The 23,451-nt window shown below is 46.0% G+C and overlaps 1 protein-coding gene across 5 annotated transcripts in view; it reads right to left on the bottom strand.

The window, feature by feature from the left end:
* The window catches only part of INPPL1 (inositol polyphosphate phosphatase like 1), a 138,870-nt gene that overhangs the window by 3,411 nt on the left and 112,008 nt on the right, over nucleotides 1-23,451 (bottom strand). For 3 of the 5 annotated variants that reach the window (XR_015060169.1, XM_085888787.1, XM_085888789.1), the window contains exons 23-27: nucleotides 19,859-20,014; nucleotides 15,432-15,528; nucleotides 14,082-14,300; nucleotides 3,165-4,089; nucleotides 2,788-2,906 (exon numbers count right to left, since the gene is read on the bottom strand). Coding sequence is in view for 4 of the 5 variants with exons in the window: in XM_085888787.1 (XP_085744913.1) it covers nucleotides 2,788-2,906; nucleotides 3,165-4,089; nucleotides 14,082-14,300; nucleotides 15,432-15,528; nucleotides 19,859-20,014 (1,516 nt within the window). In the remaining variant the exon portion in view is untranslated. The remainder of the gene's footprint in view (nucleotides 1-2,787; nucleotides 2,907-3,164; nucleotides 4,090-14,081; nucleotides 14,301-15,431; nucleotides 15,529-19,858; nucleotides 20,015-23,451) is intronic. The other 2 variants (XM_085888788.1, XM_085888790.1) reach the window with 2 other exon arrangements.

Here is a 23,451-nt window from a genome sequence, read left to right as displayed (position 1 = left end):
ATCAGACCTTTTATATCTTTATTTGCACATCGTAACCCGCAACTTCCAAATGAAAAACAAATTCTGCAAATTTCAGAAAATGTATTAAAAATACAAAACCAGAATATCTTGGTTGGATAAGTGTCCACTCCCCTGTGTAAATACTTGGTGGAAGCACCTTTGATATTAGAGCTGTGAGTCTGTTGGGATAGGTCTCGACCAACATTGCACACCTTGATTGGGAAATATTTGCCCATTCTTCTGTACAAAACTGTTCAAGCTCAGTGAAGTTGCGGGGGGAGCGTTGATGGACAGCAATCTTCAAGTCATGCCACAGATGTTCCATTGGATTTAGGTTGGGGCTTTGCCAGGGCTACTCAAGGACATTTATCTTTTTGTTTCTTAGTCACTCCAGTGTAGCTTTGGCTGTGTGCTTCTGGTCGTTGTCATGCTGAAAGGTGAACTTCCGTCCCAATTTCAGCTTTCTTGCAGAGGGCAGCAGGTTTTCCTCTTGGATTTTTCTCCATTCATTTTTCCCTTCTATCCTGACAAGGGCCCCAATCCCTCCTGATGAGAAACATCCTCATAACATGATGCTGCCACCACCAAGCTTCACAGTAGTGATGGTGTTATTTGGGTGGTGTGCTGTGTTGGGTTTGTGTCAAACGTAACGTTTTGCATTTAGGCCAAAAAGTTCCATCTTGGTTTTGTCAGACCACAAAACTTTTTGCCACATCTTCAGAATCTCTGGAGTGTTTTTTCGTATTCCTCAAACAGTACTCAAGGTGGGCTTTTTAGCTACGTCTCGCTTAGCTCGGCGTTGTTCTTGTTCTTGTTCTTCTGCTTCTTCTGCTTCTTCTGCTTCTTCTTCTTCTTCTGAAGACAAAACCTTTAGGATTCGGCTCTTTTATATACAGGATCCGGATCTCCTTAAATACTAAACACCTGTACACATCCTTGCATTGAAGTTGCCTTTTGAGAGCGTCTATCATGAACTTTTAAATATATTCGGACATTTGCTTTAAAGTTTCGAAAAGTTCACGTTACTATTTAAAGATTATTCCATTTAATGTGTTGTAATTTCGTAAATACACTATTTTCTCGTCATGAACGACGATCATCCAGGACGGGTCTCGCTATTGGCTCCGTCAAGGCACGTGACGAAATATCGGAAGTTGTTGTTGTTGTTTTTTTTTCTTTTTCTTCTTGTTCTTCTGGTGAAGACAAAACCTTTAAGACGCGGCTCTTGGACACATTTGTCCTTGTTTGAGTAATGGCTTCCTTCTTGCCAACCTACCGTACAGGCCAGACTTGTGGAGTGCTTGGGATTTGTTGTCACGTACATACAGTGACCAGTCTTTGCCAAAAGGCCTGTAGCTCTTTCGAAGTTGACATTGGCTTCTAAGTGGCCTCTCTGATCAGTCTCCTCCTTGCTTGATCATCCAGTTTGGAGAGACGGCCTGATCTAAGCAGGGTCTTGGTGGTACCATATGCCTTCCACTTCTTCATGATTGTCTTGACTGTGCTCCAATGAGTATTCAAGGCCTTTGAAATATTTTTTATCCCCATCCGCTGATCTGTGCCTTTCCAAAAAACTTTATCTCAGAGGTCTTTTGAAAGCTCCTTGGGGCTCATGGTTGAGTCTTTGCTGTGAAATACACCACCCAGCAGAGGAAACCTACAGGAACAGGTGATTTTATTCTGAAATAATAAGAATCACTACAATTTAACACAGGTGGAGGCCAATCAAGTTGGTGTGTGATTTTGAAGGTGATTGGTTACACCTGAGTTAATTAACAATTGCGATTATAAGGGGGGTGGACACTTATCCAACTAAGATATTCTAGTTCTGTGTTTTTTTAATTAATTATCTGAAATTTGTGTCGTTTGTTTTTCACTTGGATGTTGTGGGTTACGATGTGCAAATAAAGGTGGAAAAAAATATCTGATTTAATGTAATTTAACTCCAGGGCTATAAGGCAACAAAAGGTGAAAATTTTGAAAGGGGGTGTAGACTTTCTATCGGCACTGTTTGCACATGAGCAGTAGGCACGTTTTTGCTTCATCGAAAATGTTGTGTACAGTTTCGGAGAAGACAGCAAATACCTATTTTGGGGGGCCAAAACCCCTCTGTAAACCCCCTCAATGAGCACAGATTTTTATGCGGTTGAAAAACTTTGGTACATCACTGGTGATGAAGGTTGCAGTCAAGTTTCATCAAAATTGTGTGTGTAGTTTCAGCGAAGAGAGCAAATACCTATTTTTGGGGATCAAAAAACCCCCCGTAGAACCCCTTAATGAGCACAGATTTTGATGCGGTCAATACACCTTCGTTAGGCATCAGATATGAAGCTTGTGACCAAGTGATAATGACTGAAGTGTTTACTGACTCACTCACTGGCTCTCCTAATGACACTGCTCGATCGCATAAGCTCACCTCACTAAAGTCCAGGTGAGCTAAAAATGGTACATGCCGCTTCCTTACTCGACGCTCAACATTTAAAAGGACAGCATGGATAATGTACATCGGTTGGCATCCATGGGGAGGAGGAAATGCCCCGCTGAGTGCGGTGAGAAAAGCGGTTCCATTGTTGTGATGTTGCTACCCAGGGTATCCCGGGAAGTGACGGCACTTCCCCCAAGATCAGTAGCTGTTTTGTGTTTGTTTCGACAGTATGTAAATGTGTGTGTGAGTGACAACTCCATTATGAGTCATAGGCCTTGCATTAAAAACATTAAGTTTACGGTGGTTTAAAAAAAAGGGGGGGGGGGAGGCGAAGGAGACAAATTGAAACTCCATCAACTAACCCCAGGTATTCCAGGTCATCCCAGCCATTCTCCACCAGCATGTTTGTGTAGGTCTCAAGGCCAAGAGTGGACAGCCAACGTCGGACGTGAGCCGTACCGCATTGTCGTACCCGCGTCTGCTGTGTTAGAAGAGTGGGCGTCAGGCATGAGGGGGATGCAGTATGGCATTTAGTAAGAAATGTTGTCGAGGTTTAGCTCTGGTGGCAAGGTAAGTGATATATGTTGCCACAGTATTGCCAAAAAAAAAAAACATCAAGTAAAATCAGATCATTGGGTGAAGTAAAATAGGATAGGAATGTAACAAACTGATTTTCTAACACATGCATCATTGTCAAATAGCAATGAATAGAGAAAACAAGACTCCCGGATGATCTCACCCTCTCAGAGTGTGATGACGGACTATTTGAAGATCCTGCCCGTAGTCCAAAGCACTTCTCCTCTTGTGCACTCACTCTTCCTTTCGCATGTAATGGTGGATGGCTGGAAGTTGCGGAAGATTCCACAGACGCATCAGATGAAACAAAACTGTATTCACCATCGCACAGCGATTTGGCCATCTGCAGTGCAAACCACGAATGATCTTCAGCTGGTGGTACGCTAAGCTGTGTTGCGGCCTGGTATTTGCGCCGTGGCTCAACCCCGGGTCCTGAAAGCAATCTGTCTGTGACAAGGCCCAGCACACACTGTGTGTCAGACTCGCTGCCATTGCTCCCACCCTGCTCTTTTATTTGTTTGTTTTCTACTGCAGCCTCATCTTCTTTCCATGATGCATCAGCATTCTTTCTCTCCTTTTCATGACATTTTCCCAGTACCTTGATTCCAATCCCTTGTTCCTCCAGTGCTCCAACTTCAGACACACGGTCATACAAGACCACAGGTCGTGACTTTCCATCTCCAGGCCATAAGCGTCCAACGTTGGGCAATGGTGGCGGTGGATAGTCTGGAGGTGGCCGGTTTGGAGACGAGCAGTCTTCCTGGCTGATGCTGTCATCGTGTAAATACTGAGGGCGATTATCACTTTCACTTCCAACCACTCGCGCCATTGCAAGGCCTGGTCTGGATTTGCTGTTAAAAAATTGGGAATGTTGCTGGGCTACTGAGGGATGGGGTGAAATCAGAGGTCCATCTGCGGCTGCTCTGACTGAACCCTTACGACCGGTCTCCCAAGCCGGTGAGCTCGGGCACTCAGGGATGGCCGCCATGCTTCCGGCAGTCGGAGCTGGAAACCCCTCGATGATGAAGTACGAGGGATTATCAAAACAGTTCTTAGCAGGTGCACCTTCACCATTGGGTGTTTTTGTCCTGGGAGTCAAAAACAAGGCAAGGGATTACCTTTCAACATGTTCGATAAAATAATCAATATCAACATTAATCTGATGCATGGCAAGGAGAATTACAAAATAGAATTTGAAGATAAACGCCTCAATGGATATGCCTACGCCGGCATGAGAGATCAACTCACTGTTACATTTCGTCTCAATTAAATGTCACACGAGAAAAGAGAGAGATAAGTGGACGAGAGACGACATCAGATGCTTCGAACTCGAGTTATGCTTTGCAAAATGATTTTCAAAGGGCACACGCCCTATGACCTTTGGCCTCTTGAAAACAAAATTGAATCAGTTCATCCTTATATTACAGTCTTATCGGCCCACCTTGGGCAATGTCCTGCGGGACATTCTTGGAAATGCACTTAGTCATTTTTGAAAGAAATTTTATTGATCGAAACATACAGGTAGTGAACAAACAAAATGGAGACTGGGTAAGTGAGGGACACCAAGCAACGGCTTTCACACAGGTGTGGCCCATGTGTTAATTCAGCGAAAAACATCCCAGCATGCTTAGGGTCATGTACAAAAATGCTGCACAGGCCTGGACACTTAAAATTATGGCAAGCATAGTTGCATGAGGAGACCACCCTCCCCCGTGCCCGCCCCCATCCACAGAGCATGTCTGGTCACCCAATAGTTTGATGTGCATGACACTGATGTTATCCATATGTCATGGCCTTCTCAGTCACCAGATCTGAACCAAACTGAGCATTTATGGAATATTCTGGAATGATGCCTGAGAGAGCATTTTCCACCTACATCAAGCAGGTGTGATTTGATTGACTTTCTCATGGAAGAATAGTGCCAAATCCCGAAGGCAGAATGCCAGATGCTGATGGACTCTGACGTGGCACACACAGGCCGTACTGGCCCAACACCCCATGAAGTGATGTTACATTGGTCATTGGTACTTCCTATCTTTTGTCCACCACTTGTCTTTTCCATATCATAAGATAAAGGAAGATGACTTTTTTTTTTCTTTTTTTTTTGTAAACATTGTCGAGGCTCGTATGAGAGATAACACACAACGCACATCAAAGGGGGCAGGAGACAAGAGGGATGGAAAAGGGAAGGACAAAACAGTGGAGAACAGAGACATTAGGAGATTCATGGAAGGGAGAGGAATGGGGCGGGGAACACGGGGTATACAAGATGGACACCACAGGGACTTTCAGGAAGGAAAGCAGGGAATTTGAAGGAGATGGGTTTGGGGTGGATTAACGGGGGTAGAAAAGATTGAGGTTTTAGATGGGGGAAGATAAGAGATGGTGGTGAACAGCTGTTTTGAAGGCCTGGAGGGAAGAATGGGATTGAACAGAGTGTGGGGGTTTATTCCAAAGGCGGGAAAAAGAGGAATGAAAGAGTGAAGGTGAGCAGTGATTCGTGATTTTGGTAGTTTTACCAGAAGGGGGTTGTGTGTGGACCTTGAGTGCCCTGTGAAAATATGGTGGGGACAAATCGCATACACAGCAGGAGGGGTGAGACCGGAGAGGAGATGGTAGAAGATAGAAAGACCACCGACCTGCCTGCGGTGAGAGTGAGAGGCCCCAAGACTCAGCCTTATCGCGGGAGATACCAATGATCTGAAATGCCTTGGTTTCCACAAGGTGAAGCTGAGAAAGGTGGGAGGCAGGAGCACTAACCCAGAGGGAAGAGTAGAACTCCATCAGGGTGCGGACAAAAGCTTTGTATGTGGTCAGGAGCTCAGGTGGGCCGAGGAAGGGCTTTGCACAATGGAGGATTCCCAGTCAGACACTGGCGTTGGAGGCCAGGTTGGAAATGTGGCTTTCCCAGGAAAATCATGGCAGATTGTGAGATCCAAAAGCTTGAATAAAAGGACTTCTTCCAGAGGATTGTTGAGAAAGTAGATGGGAGGGGGAGGGGGTTCCAAAAGGTCCTTTCAAAGAGACATAGTGAGTGTGAGATTTGTCAGGATTGAAAGACATGTTCCACGTGTTGGACCAGTTTGTGATTTTACCCAGATCTACAGTGAGCAAAGAAGCTGCTGCTTGCCGGTCAGAGGGATGACAGATGGTACGGCAGAGGGTGGAGTCATCAGAAAAGAAATAAAGAGGATTTTCCAGAGTTGGAGAGATCATTGATGAAAACCATAAAAAGAACATGGGCCAGAACGCTACCTTGAGGAACTCCAGCCTGGAAAGGAAGAGGGGGTGAGAGAACTCCATTTAGGGCCACGCATTGGCTGCAACATGAGAAGAGGTCTACGAGACATGAGTGGAGATGGCCTTGGATACCACAGGAAGACAGTTTGGTGAGCAGGGTACAGACCATGCCAAAAGCACACGATATGGCTCTGATTTCATGGCTGGCATCAAGTACCTCCATCCATTAATGGTAGAGTGCAAGCAGCATATCTAGGGTAAAGTGGCCTGGTCTGAAACCAAATTGATGATTGGAAATCAAGCCATTGGAGAAGAGGAAGGATTTAATGTCTGAAGTGATGATGGATTCCATAACCTTGCTAATGATTGTGAGAAGGCTGATTGGTCTGTTGTTGCAGGGATCTGTTTTTGCACCTTTTTATGCAGGGCAGTGATGTCTGCTGATTTCCAAGCAGATGGCAGATGACCTTGAGCAAATGAGAGGGTGAATAGAACAGAGAGAGGGTGAGCAAGAGCAGAGGAGCAGGTTTTAAGGACACGTGGGCTGATGCCGTCTGGACCGGTTGCAGGATCTTAATCGAGGTTTGAAAGCAAGCTCTCCACCTTGTCAGGAGAAAAGGACACAGAGTCCAGGGACAGTTGGGTGCGACTGGGTAAGTGGGTAGAGAAAGTGATGGGTTTAGGACACAAGATTTAGCTGCAAACACCGAGTTTAGGCATTCAGCTTTTTCACGTATGGTGTCAGCAGTGCGGCCATTTGAGGTAAGGGAGGGGTGGAGCGGGAACATACACCAAAAACAGATTTGATTAGACGCCACCAGGATTTGGAAGAGGGAGAGAGGTTTGAGAGTTCAGACTTGCGATTAGAAAGATGTTGTTTTCTGGCTTCCTGAGGATCGATACACACTTGTTCTGAGCTTTGTGGAAGGAAATGAGATTACCCTCAGTTGGGTTTGCTTTCCATGAGGCGAAGGCAAGTTGTTTCAGGACAACTGCCTCACCACAAGCTTCAGTGAACCAAGGGCGGGAGGAAGGGTAGGACAACTGAAGACGAGAGGGGATAAATCTGTGCATGAGGGAGAGCAAGTTTCTTTGAAAGAATTCCCAGGATGAGTTGATGTTGGAGAAAGTAGCGATGGGAGACCAGTCTAGAAGTTTGATGGCTGCTTGAAGACCCTGCCAGTCGGCTTGAATGAAATGCTGGATTCGACGGCGCTGAGGTGGTTGTCTAATAGCCAGAGAGATGTCCACTTTGACAAGCACGTGGTCAGAAGAACCGATTGGAGCGGAGAAAGAACAGCAGATATTTTCAGGGAAATTTGTCAAAATCAGATTCAGAAGAGATGGGGTACCGTTGGTTGAGTCGGATCCCGGATCCCGAGTCGGGAAGTTGACCGATTGAGTCAGTCTCAATGAGTCGCAGAAGTCTTTTGCTGAAGTGCCATGGCAGGTGAGAGAGGTCCCCACACCGAGCCAACTGGCATGATGACCGTTGAAGTCACCACATATGTGGAAGAGAGAGTTCGGATGAGAGGATAGAAGTTGGTCCATGTTTTCGGATAGTGAGATGTAAATGGAGTCATCACTGTTTGGTGAACGGTACAGTATGCATATAAACATGAGGTGGGAGTGGAGGGGAAGCCATAGCTAGAGGTATTCCTGGAGGTGTGGGGGAGTGAGGGTAGTGCATTGAGAGTAAAGAATAGAGTCATTGATGAGGAGAGCAATTCCTCCACCAGGATGAGACCCAGGTCTGTCATGCCGGAAGAGGGAGTAACCAGGGAGAGATACTAGGGAGTCAGAGACGTCTTGAGGGAGGAAAGTTTTTGTGAGGCAGATGTCTGGTTTGTCAGTGGCAACCTGTACGGAAAGATCTGTCAGTGAACATGCATTGCGTACTGGGTTTTTTTTTCTAGTTCAGGAATATATATATATATATATATATATATATATATATATATATATATATATATATATATATAATGCATATCTGCATATCTACATATATAGTATATAACATATACAGTATATAGCCATATATGCACCTGCTCCATTATAGATAGATACATGTTCCAAGTTTCATTGAAATCTTTAAAGTGGTTCACAAGTTATCATAAAATGATTTTCGATTAAAGGTAATATGTATTTTGACCTTTGATATTTTGAACCAAAAATGTAATAATTTCATCTTTCTCTGACGGTCTAAACTTGTGCCAACTTTGATTGAAATTCCAAAGTTATCATGGTCACAAAACAAAATCGATAATGGATGGACAACTCCAAAAATAATGCCTCTGGTGTTCAGCTGTGGAGGCATGAAAAAAAACCCCCACAATATATGCACATAACTGTTCACAGACTGCCCATGATTTGTACGTAAAAAAAAAAAAATTTTTTTTTTAAATGAGAAAAAAAAATATATGAAAAATAGAAGCCTAAACATTGGGTGTAAATGCCTTCTGTGATGGTCAAAATTGCTGTCTGCAATTGACTAACTCAATGCCTTCTGCAATAGTCATAATTTAATGTACCAGCGTGGATTGGCACACTTCGCGTGCCGATCCACACGTCGCTATAGAGGCATAGGCATCTCTGACCATGCCTGCTTTCTCTGAGAGTGAGGGAAGAGGGAGAAAGGTGGACGCGCGGGTTAGTAGGGTTGATGGTGAATCAGGGGTTGTAGGCGGGGGGAGGGGAGGGGGATGGGTGGGTGGGGATGGTGGGGGGGGGAGTCGGTCCAATATATTTTGTGCTCTGGCTGAATACATACTGTAAATCAGAAGTCAGAACCCAACAAGTATAAATGAAAAGGAACCGAGGACAAATTAATATTTATTACAAGCCGGTAGGCGACATGGCTGCTCGCTCTAGATGGAAAGCTGGCCGACGCGACTCGCCGATATTCATGTACATGCTATCAATCAATTTAGCACAATAAATATGATTATCACAGCCCTCTTAGTTTGCGCCCAGAAACCCGCCTTGTGAAATTTCAGGCATGTTTCCAAAGAGACTCGAATCAATGGCAGCCCTGGTAATTCCATTTATCGATTCGCTAAAGATTGTATTTTTTTATATGATGCTGTAAGACATTCTCCTTTGGCACAAAAAAAACCAGGTCCCTCGGAGGTCCAGTTTCGGAGGTATTGATTTTTTTGTACAGTCCACAATAAGTGTACGATGTACAATAAAGTATTTTAGCTGTTACTAAGCAACGGAGGTGTGCATAACAACCATTCATTTTTGTGTACATATGAGCCACATTGTACACATTTCACCCAAGTTTCATCAAAATCGGACTCTTTCTCTTAGAGATATTCGCAATTAACCGTTTCTGAAATGTTCGACATGTACTCGCCCAAAACCTATCTCCTCCTACAAATATTTTTTGTTAGGGCTGCAAATTGGCATGAAGGGAGCAAGATAGATTGCGCACAGAACTCTAAGCTTCGATTTTTTTTTGTTGATTTTTTTTCGATTTTTTGACCACTTTAAAGGGCCGTTGCTATGCCGTTGCTAGGGCCTGGGGTCCCATATTCGAAAGCACACAATTCCCAGAAATATTGGTCCTACCTACCAAACTTCATTGGAATCGGTTGAGTGGTTTAGCCCCTAGACTTGACCAAAGTTTCGCGGACAGACAGACAGATGGAAATGTCCAGAATAAGGGTGCTCTAAGAGCAGCCAATAAATTATCAGTTGGAGCTAGACAGCAAAGACAACACAATATTAAAAATAGCTCCGCAAAGTGGGCGTAACCCCTCATCCCATGCATTGTAAAAGGAAGCAGTGATATCACGATGATGCAGTCAGTCAGAGCACGTTAGACGTCATATCGAAAATCAATCAGACTTCAAGATGGCTACCGTGGCGGCGAGTGAAAATCACAGCGCGCCCATTTTCGAAAGGAACCTTCCTCTACTCAACTCCAACACACCCTGCAAAAATGGATTTACTCGGACAAGGCGTTCTCCTCAAAATCGACGGAAACCAATTTCAAGATGGCCGCCATGGAGGCCACATTGATAATCGGAGTGCGCCCATTTTCGAAAGGAACCTTCCTCTACTCAACCCCAACACACCCTGCAAAAATAGATTTAATCGGACAAGGAGTTCTCCTCGAAATTGACGGAAACCAAAAGTTGACAGACGCCCGGACGGACGCCCAGACGCCCACCAGACAACGCCTATGACGACAATACCCCTTAGCCAATTCAGGCTGAAGGGTAAAAAAGAACTCAGCAAAAATTAATATTTATTTTAAACTAGAAAATACCACCCATCGCTTTGCTGATAGGAATACTAAGAAAAGGGGGGGGGGGATGGAGAAAGGGGAGAGAGTAAGGGGGTAGAGGTGGGAAGGGAGAGGAGGGAGGGGGAGCAAGGAGGGGTGGGGGATGGGAAGGCAGCATGAGAGAAGGAAAAAGGGAAGGCAGCAATAAGGGAGGAAAAGGGAAGGTAGCATGAGGTGAGGGGAAGGGAAGGCAGCATGAGGGGAGGGGAAGGGAAGGCAGCATGAGGGGAGGGGAAGGGAAGGCAGCTTGAAGGGAGGAGAAGGGAAGGCAGCATGAGGGGAGGGGAAGGGAAGCAGTGTGAAGGGAGGGGAAGGGATGGCAGCATGAGGGGAGGGAAGGGAAGGCAGCATGAGGTGAGGGCAAGGGAAGGCAGGATGAGGTGAAGGGAGGGAAGCAGTGTGAGGGAAGGGAAGGCAGCATGACGTGAGGGGAAGGGAAGGCAGCATGAGGTGAAGGGAGGGAAGCAGTGGGAGGAAAGGGAAGGCAGCATGAGGGGAAGGGAAGGGAAGGCAGCATGAGGGGAGGGGAAGGGACGGCGGAATGAGGGAAGGCGAAGGGAAGGCAGCATGAGGTGAGGGGAAGGGAAGGCAGCACGAGGTGAGGGGAGGGGAAGGCAGCATGAAGTGAAGGGAGGGAAGCAGTGTGAGGGGAGGAAAGGGAAGGCAGCATGAGGTGAGGGCAAGGGAAGGCAGCATGAGGTGAGTGGAAGGGAAGGCAGCATGAGGTGAAGGGAGGGAAGCAGTGTGAGGGAAGGGAAGGCAGCATGAGGTGAGGGGATGGGAAGGCAGCATGAGGTGAGGGGAAGGGAAGGCAGCATGAGGTGAAGGGAGGGAAGCAGTGTGAGGGGAGGGGAAGGAAAGGCAGTGTGAGGGGAGGGGAAGGAAAGGCAGCACGATGGAGGGGGACGGGATGGCAGCGTGAGGGGAGGGGAAGGGAAGGCAGCATGAGGTGAGGGGAAGGGAAGGCAGCATGAGGTGAAGGGAGGGAAGCAGTGTGAGGGGAGGGAAGGGAAGGCAGCATGAGGGGAAGGGAAGGCAGCATGAGGTGAGGGGAAGGGAAGGCAGCATGAGGTGAAGGGAAGGGAAGACAGTGTGAGGGGAGGGTTAAGGGAAGGCAGGAGGAGGTGAAGGGAAGGGAAGCATTGTGAGGGGGGATGGGAAGGCAGTACGAGCTGAAGGGGAGGGAAGCAGTATGAAGGGAGGGGAAGGGATGGCAGCATGAGGGGAGGGGAAGGGAAGGCAGCATGAGGGAGGCAAGGGAAGGCAGCATGATGGAAGGGGAAGGAATGGCAGCATGAGTGGAGGGGAAGGGAAGGCAGCATGAGGTGAGGGGAAGGGAAGGCAGCATGAGGTGATGGGAGGAAAGCAGTCTGAAGGAAGGGAAGGTAGCATGAGAAGGGAAGGCAGCATGAGGTGAAGGGAGGGAAGCAGTGTGAGGGGAGGGTTAAGGGAAGGCAGGAGGAGGTGAAGGGAAGGGAAGCAGTGTGAGGGGAGGGGAAGGGAAGGCAGTATGAGGTGAAGGGGAGGAAGCAGTGTGAGGGGAGGGGAAGGGAAGGCAGTATGAGGTGAAGGGGAGGGAAGCAGTGTGAGGGGAGGGGAAGGGAAGGCAGCATGAGGGGAGGGGAAGGGATGGCAGCATGAGGGGAGAGGTAGGGAAGGCAGCATGAGGTGAGGGGAAGCGAAGGCAGCAGGAGGTGAAGGGGAAGGCAGCATGAGGTGAAGGGAAGGGAAGACAGTGTGAGGGGAGGGTTAAGGGAAGGCAGGAGGAGGTGAAGGGAAGGGAAGCAGTGTGAGGGGGGAAGGGAAGGCAGTATGAGGTGAAGGGGAGGGAAGCAGTGTGAGGGGAGGGAAGGAAAGGCAGCATGAGGGGGAGAGAAGGGAAAGGAAGGCAGTATGAGGGGAGGGAAGGGAAGGCAACATGAGGGAGGGGAATGGAAGGCAGCATAAGGGGAGGGAAGGGATGGCAGCATGAGGGGAGGGGAAGGGATGGCAGCATGAGGGGAGGGGAAGGGAAGGCAGCATGAGGTGAGGGCAAGGGAAGGCAGCATGAGGGGAAGGGATGGCAGCATGAGGTGAAGGGAAGGGAAGACAGTGTGAGGGGAGGGTGAACGGAAGGCAGGAGGAGGTGAAGGGAAGGGAAGCAGTGTGAGGGGGGAAGGGAAGGCAGCATGAAGTGAAGGGAGGGAAGCAGTGTGAGGGGAGGAAAGGGAAGGCAGCATGAGGGAAGGGGAAGGGATGGCAGTATGAGGGGAAGGGAAGGCAGCATGAGGGGAGGGGAAGGGAAGGCAACATAAGGGGAGGGGAAAGGAAGGCAGCATGAGGGAAGGGGAAGGGAAGGCAGCATGAGGGAAAGGGAAGGGAAGGCAGCATGAGGGGAAGGGAAGGCAGCATGAGGTGAGGGGAAGGGAAGGCAGCATGAGGTGAGTGGAAGGGAAGGCAGACATGTGTGGAGCGTTAATTACGATTCATACAGTCTCATCAAAATGATTTTGCATTGATAACAGTGAAGAAGGAAACAAAATAATATCTGAAATACATTTTCTACCAGTCATACTACAAACAATGCCCGGAGACAAACATAGCCCATACACATCCAGAGACAAATACTGTCCAGAGATAAACACCGCCCGGACACAACCACAGTCCGGACACATCCGGAGCAAAGAAACTTTTCAGACATGCCCGGAGACAAACACCGCCCGACGATAAACAACTCCCAGACACGTCCGGAGACAAACACCGCCCAGACACGTCTGGGGACAAACACCGCCTGGGCACACATACACCATCTGGACACATCCAGAATATTAAATAATGTGTGAATACAACTCTTTGGATGTTTATAAGCATTATAGCTGAAATGCGACAACCCCAAAAATGTCTTTACGTGAGCCGAATTTCAAAATTTAAAATGCGTGATTGACCTCAGCAGCTGTTTTGATTGCTAAAAAAAGGGTCTTGATTTGTCCAATTCAGACATTGTTTTATACTCCGGACGTCTCCGGACAGTGTTTATTTAATACTAGAAAATACAACCCATCGCTTCACTGACAGGGATATAAACGGGGGGAGGGAGGGGACAACGAGGGAGGGAGAGAGAGTGGATGGGAACAATGAAATTGACACTGATGAATTCCAGATAAGTCACGAATGTGTTTCTTAGGTTAACTTTATACATATTTTAATAGCATGGTGGAATTTGTTCAAGAAAATTTGAAGAAGAAGAAGCATTTTGGTCACAAATTTTCATACATAAGCATCTACGTTTGCTTCATAATAATAATAAGATTTGAGATAATAAGAAGAAGAAGAAGAAAACAGTAAAGACTTTCCGATTGCCTGAGTTGACCCAAGAAGGGGAATGTTGAGTCTCCAGGGCATTTGTTTGTACATAAACCAAACATTTCTGACACCATCCTCTGTTCATACCTTTTAACCAAACTGCAATGCTTGTGTCCATTTAAGTATTTGAAGGAATTGCACCGAATAAAAATGTACTCATAAATCACAGCGCCACCTCTGCCACTGTCAGACTGCTGAACTAACCTGGGGACAACAGGCTCATCATAGACATGGGAATCTTCTGATGATGGTTGCACAACTGCTCCTGCAGTGGAAGGTTTCTCTGAGAGGTCTCTCCACCTTTCTCCATCTCTGTCTTTGTCCCATTCAGTGTCCCTCTCCTTTTCTCTCACTTTTATGCCTGCCACTGCATCTGTACATGGGTTCGATGTTGACAGCACTGTGGGCCTAGCACCTGTAATACTACAGATTCAGAAGGAAAGAGGGGTGGAGAAAAGAACATTCGATTCTGCATAACACGGCGAATGTTCCAGAGCCACATTCGTATATCTGCATAGAAAAACTCAGCAGAGTATATGGAACGGAGAATAACGCATTTTCAAGTATGCTTTCATGTAAACAAGCTATCTGTACGGAGTGGTTAAATACATACAAAAGTGAGAGAAAAGGAGAGGGACAATGAATGGGACAAAGACAGACATGACAAAAATGTACTTTTGTAGTCATACAATTAAATTTGAATCGCATTAACCACATTACCCCAAGATAAAGCGAAATAGAACATTGTTGTTCCCATTATTAGATTAAATGAACTAAGAAATAATATGATGAAAAGGTTTTGTTTTGAAGCGAGGAAATATGAAGTGAGATTTCTGGAGATTAGAATAACAATCCACCACCTAAAAAAGAGACTTTTTTCCAATCGATATATGTAACATTACTAGTGACTAGCAAGTTGCCCGTGCCCGCACGGGATTCTAAACGGGGTAGGGATGGAGCGGCAAAAATGCAATTGGCATCTTTTGTCATCGAGCCGGCAAGCTGGGAGCAACAATTCACATTTATTGCCGCATATGATGTAATTTAAATACTACAAAATGGTGACGAGGTGCTCCATTTGAAACTTTGATATATGTAGCTTTTTGATGCCTCGGGTCCGGAATAATAAAATAATAATTTGTATTGGTGTCAAAGCCAGTGACCAATTGCAATTAAATTAATAATCAGATTACTGCGCAGCTTGTCTGATGTCAATCACTTAAGGACGCAACAATCCACTCACATTAGGGCGAGGGCAATAGTTTTTTCACAGATAGAGGTTAAAATAAACAAGAAACGTCTCATCAATGTTCCAATTACTGCGACACCAATATTGTGCTCCACGCACCCACACCATTGTAATTCACCACGATAAAGCTGTTATTATGCAATAATACATGATACATCCTTCGGCAGGCATAAACGCATTGGCCATAAATACCTTCAATGCCAACCTGAGATTCTGACAGATGAGCAAGTACAGAATATTCTGATTCATTTGACAGAGAGCACTTCCCTCTCACCCACAGAAGAGGTTATTCGAGCACAACTCACAATGACGGTTGTGACTCCCGAACACCCATCTCTTGAACCTTTACCGGTTGCTTTCCTTTCGAGATGACATTGTCTTCAGTATCGATGCTGATCCAATCTGTCGCAAGAAAATTTAACAGCAAACATTGAACAAAGAAGTAAAAGTTCAGAAAACGAAGGATTGCTGGATTCCAAAACATTTGAACTTTTCTTTTAAACATTTAAACAACACTTCTAAAGTGTCGTTTTAAATAAATAAAGTGAAGAGGACAAAGAGGAGTAAGATATGCATCTATCTATAATTCCAGCATTCTCTGTGTGTGTGTGTGTGTGTGTGTGTGTGTGTGTGTGTGTGTGTGTGTGTGTGTGTGTGTGTGTGTGTGTGTGTGTGTGTGTGTGTGTGTGTGTGTGTATCTGTGACCACTGTTTCTCAACAACCACTGGTCCGATCTAATTGAAACTTGCCAGGTATATTGCTGGTGCCCTGTGGATGTGCCTTTTCAAGGTTTGATATTAATCGGACAAGTGCTTCCCAAGTTATGGCCATTTATTTACCAAACCAATGACAAGACACGTTGCTGCGAAGGCGTGGCCGATGAGGAAAGGGCGCCATTTAGTTACCGTGGCGTAGGAGTGGCAATGGTCAATGGCAGCGAATGTCATGGCAAGCAAAGACAGGGAGGTAAACTTGATTTTAATTTTGATTTTAATTAACTCTGTGTGTGTAAGTATCAGATCAGTTGTTACTTCAATGCAAGCGATAATTCGTGGAATGCATGTGAACATTCCGTACGGGCACGCACCACTTCCGGATAGTGATGACTTACTGAATTAAATAATTTCTCGATTTCTTATTCTTCTTCTTCTTCTTCTTCTTCTTCCTCTTTCGGCTTGCTCCCGTTGGGGGTCGCCACAGCAGATCAACCGTCTCCATTTCGCTCTATCCTCCACATCTTCCATTGACACTCCAACCACCCGCATGTCCGCCCTCACCGCATCCATGAACCTTTTCTTTGGCCTTCCTCTTCTCCTCCTGCCTGGCGACTCCATATTCAACATCCTTCTCCCGATATACTCTGCTTCCCTCCTGTGCACATGTCCAAACCATCTCAATCTCACCTCTCTCACTTTGTCTCCAAACCGTCCTACCTGCGCTGTCCCTCTAATACACTCATTTCTTATCCTATCCATCCTCGTCACTCCCAACGAGAATCGCAGCATCTTTAACTCTGCCACCTCCCGCTCCGCTTCCTGTCTTTTTGTTAGTGCCACCACCTCCAAACCATACAACATAGCTGGTCTCACTACCATCTTATATACTTTCCCCTTCACTCTTGCAGCTACCCTTCTGTCATAAATCACTCCTGCAACTCTTCTCCACCCACTCCATCCTGCCTGCACTCTCTTTTTCACTTCTCTCCCACACTCTCCATTACTTTGGACAGTTGATCCTAAGTATTTAAACCAATCCACCTTCCCCACCTCAACTCCTTGCAACCACACCATACCACCACCCTCCCTCTCATTTACGCATATGTACTCCGTCTTACTCCGACTGACTATCATTCCCCTTCTCTCCAGTGCGTACCTCCACCGCTCGAGGCTCGCCTCAGCCTGCTCCCTACTCTCCCTACAGATCATGATGTCATCCGCGAACATCATAGTCCATGGGGACTCCAGTCTGATCTCGTCCATCAACCTGTCCATCACCATTGCAAACAGGAAAGGGCTCAGAGTCGATCCTTGGTGCAATCTCACTTTTACCTTAAACCGGTCCGTCATTCCTACCGCACACCTCACCGCTGTCACACTGTCCTCATGCATATCCTGCACGATCCTCACATACTTCTCCACCACTCCCGACTTCCTCATACAATGCCACAACTCCTCTCTTGGCACCCTATCATAAGCTTTCTCTAAATCCACAAACACACAATGTATACTGAACAAAAATATAAACGCACCAAGCGATTGTTACTATTTTACCTCAAACTCATTAATACTAAATCTTCACAACAATTTGGTTATAGAATCCATGACAATTGAGCATTAAATTTCAAAGAGTTCCTTGAGAATTCTGGCGACAGTCTTTGCGCTACAACAGCCGACACAACCGAGGTGTCACTGTCAGAGTTCACACAGTCAGTAGCGGGTGTTGGCCTCCCTCAAGTGGTTACGCACCGTCTGGGCTGAAATGCGCCTGTTATGCAGCCCGACAGTCTCATCGGCAGTCCTCGTGGCCGGTCAGAGTCGATCCCGGAGATGTTGCAGCCTCATGTGACGATCCTGACCGGCGGTGGTTACACGTGGTCGCCGGGCATGTGGGCGGTTCACGGTGCTTCCAGTCTCTCTGAGGCGCGTTCTCAGGCGGCTAATGGTGGAGTGGTGGACATTGAAGTGTGCTGCAATGGCCCGTACTGACGTCCCAGCATTCAGCATGCCAATGGCGCGCTCCCTCAAGATTTGTGACATCTGTGGCATGTTGACATTTGGCACCAGTCCACATTTTGGGGAGGCCTTTTATAGGGCAAGCGAAAGGGAGTGTTTGTGTCCTGGTCACGCTCACTGACCATCACTCTGTCAAGCCCCATGGTGCTCATGGGGAGGATTACTCAACGTGTGAGTCCACACACTCAGAGTGGTCAATTTCAATGGGAACATCTGCCTTGAGCAAAACAAAGGAACCATTGCTCAAACATATCATCGGTTTGACCATTTTCCCATAATGGCAATCTTGACTTAGATATTTAGGTTGGTGCGTTTATATTTTTGTTCAGTATAACTCCTTCTGGCCTTCCCTATACTTCTCCATCAACATTCTCAAAGCAAACATTGCATCAGTGGTGCTCTTTCCTGGCATAAACCCATATTGCTGCTCACAGATAGTCATCTCTCCTCTCAACCTAGCTTCCACTACTCTTTCCCACAGCTTCATGGTGTGGCTTAACAACTTTATCCCTCTGTAATTTCCACAGCTCTGCACATCACCCTTATTCTTGAAAATCGGAACCAGTACACTTAATCTCCACTCCTCCGGCATCCTCTCACTTTCCAAGACTTTATTAAACAATCTGGTTAACAACCCCACTGCCATCTCTCCGAAGCACTTCCATGCCTCCACTGGTATATCATCTGAGCCAACCGCCTTTCCACTTTCATCTTCTTCATAGCAGTCCTCACTTCATCCTTCCTGATCCACCCCACTTCCAGATTCACTATATATATATATATCTCTCTCTCTCTCATTTTCTTCATTCATCAGCTCCTCAAAGTACTCCATCCACCTTCTCAACACACTCTCCTCGCTCGTCAGCACATTCCCATTTGCGTCCTTTATCACCCTAACCTGCAGCACATCCTTCCCAGCTCGGTCCCTCTGTCTTGCCAATCGGTATAAATCCTTTTCCCCTTCTTTTGTATCCAACTTCTCATACAGCTCGTCATATGCCTTTTTCTTAGCCTTTGCCACCTCTCTCTTTGCCTTTCGCCGCCACTCCTTGTACTCCTGCCTACTTTCTTCATCTCTCTGACTATCCCACTTCTTTTTCGCCAACCCCTTCTTCCTTATACTTTCCTGTACTTCCTCATTCCACAACCAAGTCTCCTTATCTTCCTTCCTCTGTCCAGATGTCACACCAAGTACCTTCCTAGCTATCTCCCTCACAACTTCTGCTGTAGTTGCCCAATCATCCCACCCATCTTTACCACCATCCAACGCCTGTCTCACCTCCTCCCTAAATTTCACGCAACAGTCTTCCTCCTTCAGCTTCCACCATCTGGTCCTTGGTTCAGCCCTCACCCTCTTCCTCAACCTCACCTCGAAAGTCATCCTACAGACCACCAATCGATGCTGTCGAGCTACACTCTCCCCTGCCACCACCTTACAGTCACTAATCTCTTTCAGGTTGCATCTCCTGCTTAAGATGTAATCCACCTGTGTGCACTTTCCTCCACTCTGATAGTGGCTGATAGTGAATTTCTCGATTTCTTATGCACATTTATAAATAAACACAATGCCCCAATCGAGTCGTCGTTTACGAGAGCGAAGGAATGGCCTGTGTAGTTGTTTGAAAGTTTTTTTTGGGGGGGGGGGTGCACGTATGGCCATGCACGTACGGCCACGCACGTACGAGCACGCGAGAGCGAAGGAACAGCCTGTGTGGTTGTTTCTGGCATGCGGTTTGAAAGTTTTCTTTTCTTTTCTTTTTTTTGCACATTCGGCCACGCACATACGACCACGGACGTACGGGCACGTACTAGTGTTGTTAATTATGAGAGAATGAAACAACTTCTGAAAATGAGATTAATAAACTATAATTTCTACCGATTAACCAAGTTACTCCACGAGGCAAAACAAAGAAGAAGCCAAAAATGATGGACGACACTCAAGAAAAGGAAAAGAAAAACAAGCAGCTTGTTCAAGGGTCTTGTTTCTTGTGGGTTATTACCATACAGGCGCTCCCGCGTGGCTAGCCGGTCCATGGGAACCTGCACCTTCATCCAACCTCGCACATTGCCCGTCTCTTCACCACGATGGGACAGGAATGTCTCAAACTGCTGGGATGTGCTGCCAATCATGGACTTGAGTGCAATGCAGCACTCTCCTGGAGGGATAACATCACAAGGAAATGCAGCAACCAGCAGCACATGGTAATGGAGGGGAGGGCATTGGAGGGGAGTGGTGGGGGGGGGGGGGACAAGTGAATCATTGTACATTTCATGACAATAACATATGAATAAAAAATAAATAAAAAAACCAATGTCACCCCCAGGGTGACCAGTATCTTGCCAAAATGTGAACATGAGTGACTTATTTATTCAATTAAAGTTACTCAAAAAATAAGGGTTTCGTCGACCTTGATGCTTGACCTATTTGTGACCTTGACCTTTATATTTTCGTATGGTTAATGGTATCTCTCCAGGACCGTTGTACATGAAATATCAAGAGATTTTGATGAGAACTGAGGAAATAAAATTTTCATGAAAAATCCGTTTTCTCATCATGACGTCATCAAATGATGTCATAGCGTCAAACCTTTGACAGATCTGGAAAGCACTTATCAAGCGCTTTCATATGAGGTATTACTCGATATGGTATCTAACATTTCCAAATTTGACCTTGGGGTCAAAAACTTTCGATCTCCAGCGCTACCCATGAAGGTGAAGGCCGATCGCCACCAAAAATTAATCAGCTGAGCGCCAGACCATGAACTATATTCCCATGAAGTTTTAAGACGATCCGATCAAAATTACTCAAAAAATAAGGGTTTCTTTGACTCCCCTGATTTGCGAAAAAGTGACCTTGACCTTGAAAATTTCATGCGCTGAAAGGGACCTCTATAGGCCTCTGATATGTGAAGTTACAAAAATTTCCAATGATAACTGTGCTCTGCAGAGTGATCGATACATGATTACAGACAAACAAACAAAATAATAATAAAAAACACATACAAGCTGACTAACATATCTAGCAAAAACTTCGTTTTGGCAAGATAATAAATAAATCCCTGAACAAATTACCAAAGACTGCCAAAAATTACCTTACTTCGTGAAGTGTGAAAAAGCCTGCATTTGTGTCAGTCTTGATTTATAAGGAAGTTCATCAATGTTTTTGCCGTTCCTCGGATGGACGTTAAAACTGGGCGTCCTGTCTGCTCGTATAAGTTGTAAAGATCCCCACGGTGTCTTTCGCGAATAGTCGGCGAGCTATCACCGGCACCAAGGTCAAATTACAAATTCCTGCCTGAACTACTGCTGGGAAGGCAATGGCAAACCACCCAGTATAACCCTTGCCAAGAAACTGCTTCGGCACCACTGAACCTACTGTTGATATCGAGATTGCCTGGCGTTGTTGAAGTTACCTCTCCCTCTCAACTCTAGTCTCTTGAACTCTTTGTGCATGCTCACTCTTTTGATGTGCTTCCTGTCTCTGCTTGGCCCGGGAGTGTTGCGATCAACACGTCTGCCCCTTCGTCGGAGGACCAATTTGACAATATGAGCAGCTAAAAACATGAAGTTTGATACAGAGTTACAAGTCTCACATTCACAAGTCGGTCTATGGCGAGCAAATATAGTCCTATACTCATTTTCATTTCATATTTTTTTCTTGTGAGCTCAAAGATTACCTCGTCAAAGAGCATAGGCATTCACAATATGAAGCTTTATGTAAAATCTGGCGATTATTTCTGTCTTCATCTAGTTATTCTGCCGACAAATGGACAAACATGCACACGGTGTCATCACAATACTCACACACAAGGCCTACAGCCACAACATAAATAACAATTATTCAGCACAATGGATTGTTCTTTTTCATCCGTTTCTGTTATTGTTTTTAAGTTTTCACACCTTGGTGATCGTGTTTGTCTTTAATTAAATACTATAACACACACACACACACACACACACACACACACACACACACACACACACACACACACACACACACACACACACACACACACACTCAGTGTACAAAACATTAGGAACACCTTCCTAATATGGAGTTGCTCCCCCTTTTGCCCTCAGAACAGCCTCAATTCGTCAGGTCAGGTCGAAAGCGGTCCATCGGGATGGTGGCCCATGTTGACTCCAATGCTTCCCACAGTTGTGTCAAGTTGGCCGATAGTGGATCTCTACTCCGAATAGCTCGTTCATCTCATCCCACAGATGCTCAATTGAATTGAGATCTGGTGACTTGGCAGGCCACTGCAGTAAGCTGAATTCACTGCCATGTTCATGGATCCATTCCTAGACAATCCAAGCTTTGCGACATGGAACATTATCCTGCTGAAGAAATTCATTCACAGATGGATGCACTGCCGCCATGAAGGGATGCACCTCATTGGCAATGATGTTCAGATATCCTGTGGCATTCAAACGTTGCTCCACTTTTATCAAGGACCCAATGTGTGTCATGAAAACACACCCCACACCATCACCACCAGCCTTTAATGTTGACACCCGGCATGATGGATGCATGTACTCATGTAGTTTGTACCCATGTCCTCCCATCAGCATGAACCAGCAGGAACCGGGATTCATCAGACCAGGCAATGTTTTTCCAATCCTCCAGTGTCCAGTGTTTTAGTTTGTTGGCCCACTGCAACCGCAGGTTCTTGTTTTTTGTTGAAAGAAGTGGAACTCTGTACGGTTGTCGGCTGCCATACCCCATTCATGTCAAGGTATCGCTTATCCAACTTATCAAGGTATCAGACACTTATCCAACCAAGATATTCCAGTTTAGTATTTTAAATTAATTTTCTGAAATTTTTAGAATTTGTTTTTCACTTGGAAGTTGTGGATTACGATGTGTAAATACAGGTGGAGAAAGTCTGATTTAATGTAATTTAATTCCAGGCTATATGGCAATTAAAGGTGAAAATTTTGAAAGGTGGTGAAAACTTCCTAAAGGCGTTGTAGATACCGTATCTGTTGCTACTACCTGAAGGCCCTGTCACACCTTGACTATTTAGCCAGCGTATGGCAACGTATCAAAATTTTTCTAAAACACTGGCGTACGCTGAACTATTGATGTTTTTTTTCAATTTTGTGCGTATAATAACGAGTTGGACGTATGCATAACATATTAGTAACGTACACAGAACGTTTCGATAACTTATAGATAACTTATACCAACAAATGTTTAGCGTGTTGGCGGCGTTCACAACTTATGCCCAACGATAGTCTAACTTATGCATAGCGCGGCAGCGTATCGCCGACGATCACGTGGCGTAGCCTATTAAAAGGCTGCCGCTCGACGATTCAAATCATAACCGCACTAGACATCGAAGTGTCAACATCACCGTCATACCGAAGGAAACTTCGAAGAATGCTGCAAAGAAGTCTCCTGGCCGTGGACGCAGACGCAAGGAGGATCCATCATCACCCACACCCTCCCCATCACGCTCACCCTCTGACGGAGAGGATGCTGGTTCCAACGCCTCTTGGGCATCGTCGGTGGCATCGATAGCTGCGTCCGTGGCCTCCACCTCCTCTCAGCCAACCCTTGCGAAGAAGAGGGCCAAGAAGATAAAGTTTT

The sequence above is a fragment of the Eptatretus burgeri genome, chromosome 7 (genome assembly GCF_056783735.1).
Source record: "Eptatretus burgeri isolate ZD-2024b chromosome 7, Ebu_testis_v1, whole genome shotgun sequence".
NCBI classification, from domain to species: domain Eukaryota; kingdom Metazoa; phylum Chordata; class Myxini; order Myxiniformes; family Myxinidae; genus Eptatretus; species Eptatretus burgeri.
The sequence above is the reverse complement of the archived record's forward strand: the minus strand, read 5'-3'. Positions and strand labels throughout refer to the sequence as shown.